Source organism: Tupaia chinensis, unplaced genomic scaffold (assembly GCF_000334495.1).
Source record: "Tupaia chinensis unplaced genomic scaffold, TupChi_1.0 Scaffold000539_1, whole genome shotgun sequence".
Lineage (NCBI taxonomy): Eukaryota > Metazoa > Chordata > Mammalia > Scandentia > Tupaiidae > Tupaia > Tupaia belangeri.
In genome coordinates, this window is record NW_006160052.1 from 701,966 (window position 1) to 713,445 (window position 11,480).

Here is an 11,480-nt window from a genome sequence, read left to right on the forward strand (position 1 = left end):
CTAGACATTTGAAAAAGGTGTCATCTAAATTCAGCTGCTGCACGCTGGGGGCGTGAGCCCCCGGGGCCGTCGTCCGGTGGCGGGCGCCGCGGCTGCTCCCAGCCCCCTTTTGAAAAGATTTTGGAAAAACAGAAAAAGTAGTCAGACTTCTGTCCACACAGCATAGATTTTTTCAAGTCTCTTCTAATTTTTGACTTTCTGTTTTCTATCCTCCTCTTCTATCTACTATAACTTTATTCAAGTGTGTCTGTTTTTCCCCTTGGTTTGATCTGGAAGAGATTTGCCTAGTTTCATTTGTTTGTTTGTCTGTTTTTAGATTTTTACCATAGTGTGTGCACATTTGCTGGAGAGAGACAGGGAGAGGGAAAGTGAGAAATCACTCCCCACCCCAGGGGAATGGCCACACCACAGTCCCTTCTCCTCCATTTTCCTCTTGGGATTTTGGGCATGCATGTGCACACACCCAGTGTGATTTTCTTTACTTTTTTCTTTTTTACTGAATATTTTGAATTCATTAATCCTCTCGTGAAAAACCCGCGTCATCGCAGGTAGGCATTGCAGAATCTTTACTGCTTCGACTTTTTGCCGTCACCAACACTGGCCTTTGCAGGCCCCCTGACTATTTTCATTCTGTTCTTGTGTTCCTTTCACTGTTTTCTTGATGCCTTTTCTTCTCATAGAGGCCTTGTCTTGCAAGTCTATGTTTACACACCACCTGCTGGTCCCAAGCTTTGCCTAACTTTTAAAGAACCAACTCTTGAAACTGTTTCTACATTGCACTTTTGGTTGCACTTTCTAATTCATTTCTTTCTTTTTTTCTTGAAAGAGAGATTTTTGCTGTAGGGCATGTGCACTTGCCAGAGACACAGAGAGAGACAGAAAGAGAGAAATCACTCCCCAGGGAGGATGGCCACGTTTTCCTTTCCATAATCCAAGGACTCGTAAATCATGCCAAAGCCAGTTGTCTTGCCACCACCAAAATGGGTTCTGAACCCAAACACAAAGATGGCATCTGGTGTGGTCTTGTACGTCTTCGCCTGTTTTTCCCGAATTTCTGTCTTAGGTGCTGTTGTCTTCCCGGGGTGAAGGACATCAGGACCATTTGTTTCCTCTGAAGTAGTCGGTTGGCCATGAATTTCCTGGTGTCATTCATGATGGCGATATATCCTCAGGCAGCCGGGAGTTAAAAAGACCCCAATGGGATTTTCAAGCCACTGGGTCCGGGACTCAAACCGTGGTCAGCCCTATGGAAATCCAGCATCTTAACCACCATACCACCTGCTGGCACCAAGCTTTGCCTAATTTTTAAAGAACCAACTCTTGAAACTGCCTCTACATTGCACTTTAGGTTGCATTTTCTAATTCACTTTTTTCTTTTCTTTTTTTTTTCTTTGAAAGAGAGATTTTTGTTATAGGGTGCATGCACTCGCCAGAGAGACAGAAAGAGAGAAATCACTCTCCGAGGAGGATGGCCACGCCGCAATCTCTTCTCTTCTACTATTTTCTTGGGATCTTGGGCATGCCGCACACATGCGTAGGTTTTAGCTGCTGGTGCAGGACTCGAACTATGGTCAACTACGTGCGAGTCCAGCAATATAACCATTCTGCCATCTGCTGGTCCCTAATTCATTTGTTCCTGGTTGTATTTTTATTATTTTCTTCCTCCCCATGTCTTTAGGACTATGATTTTGGTGCTTTTTTGGGTCAAATGTGTCAAACCTTAGTTTGTCCTGTCATTAGCCCTTTCATAAATAATCGAAACAACCTAAAAAGGATTTGTTCCTAAAAGCATTTTAGATAGTATCATTTATATTTGGTTACTTATTACTTTTTGTAATCATCTATATATTTTTATTTTATTTTCTTCCTTTACCTAGTAGTTTTCTGTATTATGTATTTCTACTTTAACAAACAAGAAGGGTTTTTATTTTGCTTAACTCAAATTTATAATCTATATACTTGTATTTTATTTTCTTCCTTTTTGTAATCGTCTATATATTTTAATTTTATTTTCTTCCTTTACCTAATAATTTTCTGTATTACATATTTCTACTTTAACAATCTTGGGAAGAAAAAGGTTTTTTATTTTGCTTAAGTCAAATTAATTAACTTCTTTTGGTGTCACCTTTTTCAGCTGTTTTTGCTTTGTGTATTTTGCAACTCTATTATTAGGTTCACACATTTAGAATTACATTCCTTCTCAATGAATTTTTTTTTTCCTTTTTCTTTTTTTCCCTAGAGGGCATTTCCAGAGAGAGACAAAGAGGGAAAGGCGAGGGAGAAATTACCCTCCAACCAGGTGCGGTCACACTGCAATCTCTTCTCCTCCACTTTTCCATCCTGCAGAGATTTGGGACATTCACTTTTCTTTTCTTCTCTTTTTTCTTTACTTTTTTTAGGTTTTTGCAATAGGGTGCCTGTGCTCACTGGAGAGAGACAGAGAGACAGTGAAAGGGAAAGTGAGGCGAAATCACCCCCTAGAGTGGATGGCCATGCCACAACCCCTTCTCCATTTTCATCCTGGGATTTTGGACATGCACATACATGTACCCAGCGTGATTTTCTTTCTTCTCTTTCTCTCTCTTTCTTTCTTTCTTTCTTTCTTTCTTTCTTTCTTTCTTTCTTTCTTCTTTCTTTCTTTCTTTCTTTCTTTCTTTCTTTCTTTCTTTCTTTCTTTCTTTCTAAGAGTTTTTTTTTTTGCTATAGGGCACATGCGCTTGCCAGAAAGACAGAGACAGAGACAGAAAGTGAGAAATCACCCTCCAGGGGGGCATGGACACACCACAATCCCTTCTCCTCCATTCTCTTCTAGGGATCTTGGGCACACACACACACACACACACACACACACATGCCCAGCGTGAGTTTAAGCCACTGGGTTTGGGACCTGAACTGTGGTCGACTACATGAGAGTCCAGCGACACAGCCATTACGCCAACTGCTGATCTCCCCAGCATGATTTCAAGCTTCCAGGTCTGGGACTCGAACCATGGTCGCCCAAGTGCGAGTCCAATGCCTTAGCTACTGTGCCATCTACTGGCCCCCATACACATGGGGTCAACTATTTTTGACCAAGACTTCATCATGTGGTACATGACTGAATATTTCATACAAATTAGATAATGTGGTAAACTCTGTTACTCCCATGGGAGTCCAGCATCTTAACCACTACGCCACCTGCTGGCTTCTTGGGGCACCTTGGCTTAATAACTATATTTTCTTAATTGCTGCTCTAGGGTTTACAATATATTCTTAAATTCACCATAGTTGGCCTTTATGTAATACAGTGCCACTTGGCGTAAGCTGTAAGAACAGGGTTTTACAACACTTGCCCCTTCTGCGCTTTGTGCTAGTGTTGAAACACATTGTACTTATGCGTGTCATAAACCCTAAACAGGTCATTGTGTTCCCTTTAAATAGTTTCTTATAAAGAAATTAAGCAGGAAATTTTTTTTTCTAATATTGTTGTAGTTTTATTTTTAATGGAAGAGAATGTTTTTTATATATGCCTCTGTGTTTGTGGAACTATTCATCATGTGCTCTCAAGTAAGAGAAAGTGTATTCCCTTTAATAGGATCATTGTCTCGAGAGCTGTAGTAGTCACTCACACGTCAGGAAGAACTGGCTTGGGTCCATCGTCTTCCCTTTCTCTGCGCTTCTGCAACAATCTGAGGTAATTAGAAAAGCATCCTTTGCTCATCGTTCTGTTTCTATCTCTGGCAAATAGAAATGCTTCTTGATGTCTCTGAATCAGATTCTGTAACTGGCAGGATGATCAGTTAAATTGATCTTGTATGAGAGTACTCTAAGGTTTTAAGAGTGTTTGACGATATGGCTGTCTCTAGAACAGGTAACACCCACAAGTTTATTTCTCATTTCTTCAGAGTGTTCACTGATAAAGAATAGGACAACTACCCTAGGTTTTAAAGCAAAGTTCATATTTGCATTTAAGAATTTTTTAAAGGAATTATTTTATTTAATTGTATTCATCAGTATTGTTATCTTTAATCTGACCAGAGGGAGACAGAGAGAGAGAGAGAGAGAGAAAGTGAGAAAGCAAGCCACCGGGTCCAGGACTCAAACCAATCAGCCATGTGGGAGTCCAGCACCTTAACTACCACACCACCTGTGGGCCCCGTGCGTAAAATAGTTTTGTAAGAACAGGGAGCAGCCCCTTAGCGCAGTGGTTAAGTGCTGTGCATATGGAAGTGGATCCCATGTCGCCCACTGCAATTCAGATCCGAGCCCCAGTGGCTTGAAAAACAAAATGAGTGTGGGTGCACGCATGCCCCAAATCCCGATGGGATGGAGAACTGGATGAAAAAGGATCGCAGCGTGCGCATACTCATTGGGAAGTTCTTTCTCTCGCCCACTGACAATAAAATAAATAAATAAAAGAATTACGTACGACCAGATTCATGAAACATTCTCATTAATGGTGTTGCTTTATAATCATGGGTCCCAGGAGTTCCCCTGTTTACTGAGAGTGCTGAGGGTGATCATCAGAACCTGGTCTCCCTGAGCCCCTCAGAGGGCTCTGCCGTTGGGCTCTGCAGCAGGAGTACGCCTACTTGACCTGCAAAGTATCAAACCCCCAGCCTGGACTCCGTTTTGGTCTGGTTCTTATTTACTGAGTGATCTTAGTCACGGTGCTTGGCGTCTCTGAGGCTATGCCACCCACTGAAGATCTGAAGATTCAGAAGCAAATATTAGTCTCAGTGAACGTTTGGAAGAAAACGAGCATTGTGTCTGGATGCTTTGGTAGAGGTGTGAGATCGGTCCTGCGAGAACACACAGGGAGCACCGCATGCTTCCTGGCTGGGAGGAGGAAATGGGGGACTCGGAGCGCTTGATAAGGGAATGGGAAGAGAGCAAGAGGTCGGGGAAGACTTTTCCTAAGGAGGAAACTGGCTGCTGTAGGTAAAGGTTTGTCACACCAAAAAAAGTCCAGATGCTGGTGCAGCAGCTTAAGGCTATCGGGAATCCAGGCTGCTTTCCTTTCTAACCCACGTTCCTTATCTTGCTTCCATCCTCGTAATCGATAAGGTCCCTGCAACTCCAGCCTCCAGTCCGTTAGGACGGGAGGCAGGGGAGAGGTAAAAAGGGGCAGTGCCTGTTATCAGCAAAACAGTTCCCCTGCAACTCCGACAGACTTCTGCCTGTATGCCACGTCTGTGCTGTAGCTAACTGGCAGCTACGTGCCGCCAGCTAGAGCCATTGGTAAGAGAGGAGGAGGGAGTGGGCGTCGGGTAGAGGCCCAGTCACCGGTCGTGATGGGCGTGTTAGACGTAAGTGATCCATAAGACCAGGGTTTTCAGTTGTGGGGTGCCCACTTTGCAAACCCCTGCAGACACTTCTCAGTCTCAGGCCAGGCTACAGAATGCATAGGTAGCTAAGGGTGTGGGCTTCTGGGTCAGACCCCATGCTGAAGGTGGCAGCACACTGACCTGCACTGCCAGAAGCATGGACAACCAGAGGTTCAAATCCCAAGTCAGCTTTAAACACACCAGGTGTGCGTGCATGCGCCCAAGATCCTGACTAGCTGGAGGGTTAGGAAAAGAGGTTCGTGGCATGACAGACCCTGTTGGGAGTCTATTCCTCTTTCTCTCTTGAAATAAAATCAAATGCTGGGGAAAATAAAAAGAATATGGGCTTCAAAAGTGACAAACCGGGGACCAGCAGTTAGCGTAATGGCTATGTCGCTGGACTCCCACGTAGTCTACCGCGGTTCAAGTCTCGGACCCAGTGGCTTAAACTCACGCCGGGCGCGTGTGCATGTGTGCCCAAGATCCCAAGAGGAGAATGGAGGAGAAGGGATTGCAGTGTGGCCATCCCCCCTGGGGGTTGATTTCTCGCTTTCTGTCTCTCTGTCTGTCTGGTGAGTGCACGCGCCCTATAGCAAAAACCTCTCCAAAAAATGAAGGAAAAAAAAAAAAGTGACAAACCAGAACCAGCAGATGGCATAATGGTTATGTTGTTGGACTACCACATAGACAACCGTGGTTCGAGTCCCAGACCCAGTGGCATAAAACACCCTGGGCACGTGTACCTGTGTGCCCAAAATCCCAAGAGGAAAATGGAAGAGAAGGGATTGTGGTGTGGCCATCCCCCTTGGGGGGAGGAGGCAATTTCTCACTTTCTCTCTCTCTGTCTCTCCAGTGAGCACACACATCCTATAGCAAAAATCTCTCATTAAAAAAAGAAAGAAATGAAACCAGCAGGTGGCATGGTGGTGAAGGCACTAGACTCCCACATAGAGGGCCACAGTTCGAGTCCTGGACCTGGTGACTTGTTTTCTCACTTTCCTTCTCTCTCTCTTTCTTTCTCTGCCTGTCTCTCTCTGGTGAATGCATGTGTACCATAGCAAGCAAAATAATAATAAGAAATAGAATTAAATAAATAATTTTGAAAAGTGAACAGACCTGTGCTGTAATCCTGGCTCTACTACTCGTTAGCTCTGTGATCTTACACAGATTCCTTCGACTCTCTGAGCCTCAGTTTCCTCATCTGTAAAATGGAGATAAGGGCGGGATCGATTCCATCGAATGATATGTTCTAGATCGAGTACTTGGTGTCGCACCTTTCACAAGTAAGCGTTCAGGGGACCAGCAGTTAGCAAAATGGCTATGTCGCTGAGCTCCCATGTAGCCGACTGCGGTTCGAGTCCCAGACCCAGTGACTTAAACTCATGCAGGGCATGTGTGCGTGTGTGCCCAAGATCCGAGAGGAGGATGGGATTGCAGCATGGCCATCTCCCTGGGGGGGTGATTTCTTGCTTTCTGTCTCTCTGTCTCTTTCTGTTTTCCTTGTGAGCACACGCACCCTATAGCAAAAACCTCTCCAAAAAAAGAAAAAAAAAGTAAGCGTTCAGTAGCTACTAGCTATTGTTATGAGTTACTATTGTAATCCACCCACTCCCTCCAAACACACACACACACACACACAGGATCCTTCTTCCTGTGAAACTTCGTGTTGCCTTTCCTGCTGTTAAATTTTTTATCTTTCTAGACCCAATGTAAAACATAACATGGTCGGGACCAGCAGTTGGCGTAATGGCTATGTCGCTGGACTCCCACGTAGTCGACCACGGTTCAAGTCCCGGACCTGGTGGCTTAAACTCACGCCGGGCGCGTGTGCGTGCGTGCCCAAGATCCCAAGAGGAGAATGGCTGAAGGTGGCAGCACACTGACCTGCACTGCCAGAAGCATGGACAACCAGAGGTTCAAATCCCAAGTCAGCTTTAAACACACCAGGTGTGCGTGCATGCGCCCAAGATCCTGACTAGCTGGAGGGTTAGGAAAAGAGGTTCGTGGCATGACAGACCCTGTTGGGAGTCTATTCCTCTTTCTCTCTTGAAATAAAATCAAATGCTGGGGAAAATAAAAAGAATATGGGCTTCAAAAGTGACAAACCGGGGACCAGCAGTTAGCGTAATGGCTATGTCGCTGGACTCCCACGTAGTCTACCGCGGTTCAAGTCTCGGACCCAGTGGCTTAAACTCACGCCGGGCGCGTGTGCATGTGTGCCCAAGATCCCAAGAGGAGAATGGAGGAGAAGGGATTGCAGTGTGGCCATCCCCCCTGGGGGTTGATTTCTCGCTTTCTGTCTCTCTGTCTGTCTGGTGAGTGCACGCGCCCTATAGCAAAAACCTCTCCAAAAAATGAAGGAAAAAAAAAAAAGTGACAAACCAGAACCAGCAGATGGCATAATGGTTATGTTGTTGGACTACCACATAGACAACCGTGGTTCGAGTCCCAGACCCAGTGGCATAAAACACCCTGGGCACGTGTACCTGTGTGCCCAAAATCCCAAGAGGAAAATGGAAGAGAAGGGATTGTGGTGTGGCCATCCCCCTTGGGGGGAGGAGGCAATTTCTCACTTTCTCTCTCTCTGTCTCTCCAGTGAGCACACACATCCTATAGCAAAAATCTCTCATTAAAAAAAGAAAGAAATGAAACCAGCAGGTGGCATGGTGGTGAAGGCACTAGACTCCCACATAGAGGGCCACAGTTCGAGTCCTGGACCTGGTGACTTGTTTTCTCACTTTCCTTCTCTCTCTCTTTCTTTCTCTGCCTGTCTCTCTCTGGTGAATGCATGTGTACCATAGCAAGCAAAATAATAATAAGAAATAGAATTAAATAAATAATTTTGAAAAGTGAACAGACCTGTGCTGTAATCCTGGCTCTACTACTCGTTAGCTCTGTGATCTTACACAGATTCCTTCGACTCTCTGAGCCTCAGTTTCCTCATCTGTAAAATGGAGATAAGGGCGGGATCGATTCCATCGAATGATATGTTCTAGATCGAGTACTTGGTGTCGCACCTTTCACAAGTAAGCGTTCAGGGGACCAGCAGTTAGCAAAATGGCTATGTCGCTGAGCTCCCATGTAGCCGACTGCGGTTCGAGTCCCAGACCCAGTGACTTAAACTCATGCAGGGCATGTGTGCGTGTGTGCCCAAGATCCGAGAGGAGGATGGGATTGCAGCATGGCCATCTCCCTGGGGGGGTGATTTCTTGCTTTCTGTCTCTCTGTCTCTTTCTGTTTTCCTTGTGAGCACACGCACCCTATAGCAAAAACCTCTCCAAAAAAAGAAAAAAAAAGTAAGCGTTCAGTAGCTACTAGCTATTGTTATGAGTTACTATTGTAATCCACCCACTCCCTCCAAACACACACACACACACACACAGGATCCTTCTTCCTGTGAAACTTCGTGTTGCCTTTCCTGCTGTTAAATTTTTTATCTTTCTAGACCCAATGTAAAACATAACATGGTCGGGACCAGCAGTTGGCGTAATGGCTATGTCGCTGGACTCCCACGTAGTCGACCACGGTTCAAGTCCCGGACCTGGTGGCTTAAACTCACGCCGGGCGCGTGTGCGTGCGTGCCCAAGATCCCAAGAGGAGAATGGAGGAGAAGGGATTGCGGTGTGACCATCCCCCTGGGGGGTGATTTCTTGCTTTCTGTCTCTCTGTCTCTCTCTGTCTGTCTGGCGAGCGCACACGCCCTATAGCAAAAACCTCTCCAAAAAAAGAAAAAAGGAAAAAAAAAAAAAAACCATAACATGGTCTTTCAGCATCTTCTCTGAGCCTGAATTATTACGGATTTTCTAAGCACTCTTGTCACGGGTATAGTAACTTGTCTCCTGGTTTCATCTCTTTCTTAACTTCTGCCCTCTCCACCTAGCATGTTCCGGACAGATACACAGCTGTCAGGGTGTCCGTGTGCAGATCCCATGGAGAGCCTGGTCTTTCTTGGGCAGGAACACTTCATGAGCAGAAGGCATGAGCCCGTGCTGGCCCGCTCCCGCCCTGTGGAGGACCAGGCAGGGCTATCACAGATTTGACTGTTTATTTCCATCATGCAAATTCTATCTTATTGATATATTCTTTCAGATCAGTGGAACGTTTCAGGTAAACATCCCACCAGTTTTGCTTGGGTATACTTGGAGTAAGACCTACGTATCTCCTAAAGAAGATTACGATGGGCAGAAGCTGAAAGAATGTACCTTCTTAAATATTTTTGCTACCATTGAACCTCAGATATCATACGTCACCTGTAATCCAAAACTGGATACGGTAGGTTTTACATCAAATTACTTTTATGTATACCATTATAGACGTGCGAACTATTTTAAAACCCAGTAATAATAATTTTTAAAATTGGGGTCAGCAGGTAGCATGGTGGGTAAGGCGCTGGACTCCCATGTGGCCAACTGCAATTCAAGTCCTGGTCCTGGCAGCTTGCTTTCTCACTTTCTCTTGCTTTTTCTCTCTGTCGTCAAATTAAAAAATAATAAGTAAAATAAAAATAAATAATTCTTTAAAAAATATTTTTTGGGACCAGCAGTTAGTGTAATGGCCATGTCGCTGGACTCCCACGTAGTCGACCATGGTTCGCGTCCCGGACCCGGTGGCTTAAAACTCACGCGGGGCACGTGTTCATGCATGCCCAAGATCCCAAGAGGAGATTGGAGGAGAAGGGATTGTGGCGTGGCCATCTCCCCTGGGGGGTGATTTCTCACTTTCTGTCTCTCTCTGTCTCTCTCTGTCTGGTGAGCGCACGCGCCCTATAGCAAAAACCTCCCCCAAAAAAGAAAAAAATAATAATAATTTTTAAAATTGCAAAATAAATATTGATGCTTTATATTTTCCTGTGGGAACAATATGGTAAATGTTGAAATACTTTCAATTTGATTCTAGTTTTCAGATCAAATAGATGTTTTACAGAGAGCACGGATTTTTAAAAAAAACTGCAAGGCAATGTTTCCCAACCGAAGAATCGCGACTACTGTTTTTAGTGACGAAGGGGTGCAGGTCTTAGTGACAAGGTACATCAAGGCACTGAACCCCCCTCAACAGCTTCTGGACAGATTTCTTCAGGATTCTGGCGCAGCACTTGTGAGTATGGTGGCATCTTTAGCAGCCTCGCTGTGCCGAAAAGCCATCTGTGGAGAGTCACCTGCACCTTGTGTTTATTCTGGCGCGCTCTGACTGGCTCCCCTCAGAATTCGTGTATTAGGGAATTAGAGTTCCCTTAGCTGGACCGCACAAGCCCAAATCAAAATTCCGAGTTCAGTTTGCTACACTCTGCTTTTCTATCACTGGTTTCTTTGCGCCTACGTGTCCTGACACTCATATCCAAGTAAATAATAGTCCTGTGGATTTACTTCAGAGGTTATCACGCACACACACGCACACAGATACATACACACACACACACACACATATATATATCCCTCCTAGCTCTTTGACCTGTTAAGGATTGTGACCATATTTATTAACTGCATGCAGTTAGCACGTGACCTGGATAAGTTATGGGATCACTCTTAAGTTTATTTTCTCTTCCATAAAACGAGAGCAGTCATAGTGTCATTTCACAGGCTTGTCATATACCCTGCTGGTGAGTGAGATGGTGCGTGGAACGCACTGTGCTTGGTGGGCGTGTAATACACACTGAATGCATTTTAGCTTACCGTATTCCAGGACCTCGCTGCTCGATTTGTATCACTGATTCCTTTTATGTGTGGTACGGTGGATGAAAATGATGATTCTGATATATGGATGGCATCAGAGGTAAGTCCATCTTAGGAAAATACATAGCATTTCTTACTTCCTTTGCTCTTAAAGAAGCCTTTGCGGGGGAGGGAGGTGGGGACCAGCAGATGGTGTAATGGTTAAGTAACTGGACTCCTACATAGTGGTTCGAGTCCCAGACCTGGTGGTTTAAAACTCACGTTGGGCACATATGCGTGTGTGCACGCCCAGGATCCCAAGAGGAGAATGAGAAAGGATTTGCGGCATGGTTATCCCCCCCGGATGATTTCTCACTTTCTGTCTCTCTCTCTCTCCAGTGAGTGCACATGCCCTATAGCAAAAATCTCTCTAAAAAAAAAAGAACAAGAAGCCTTAAAAAAAAAAAAAAAAAAAATTATTTAACTTTTGCTCTCTTTCTCTCCTCTCTTCTCTCACCCCCTTTCT

The 11,480-nt window shown here is 44.9% G+C and overlaps 1 protein-coding gene across 5 annotated transcripts in view; it reads left to right on the plus strand.

Annotated features, from left to right (window-relative positions):
- CC2D2B (coiled-coil and C2 domain containing 2B) overlaps nucleotides 1-11,480 on the plus strand; it is a 141,351-nt gene that overhangs the window by 94,242 nt on the left and 35,629 nt on the right. For all 5 annotated transcript variants that reach the window (XM_006157315.1, XM_014591193.1, XM_014591191.1 and 2 more), the window contains 4 exons: nucleotides 3,575-3,673; nucleotides 9,396-9,578; nucleotides 10,203-10,400; nucleotides 10,986-11,075. In XM_006157315.1, the coding sequence (XP_006157377.1) occupies nucleotides 3,575-3,673; nucleotides 9,396-9,578; nucleotides 10,203-10,400; nucleotides 10,986-11,075 (570 nt within the window). The remainder of the gene's footprint in view (nucleotides 1-3,574; nucleotides 3,674-9,395; nucleotides 9,579-10,202; nucleotides 10,401-10,985; nucleotides 11,076-11,480) is intronic.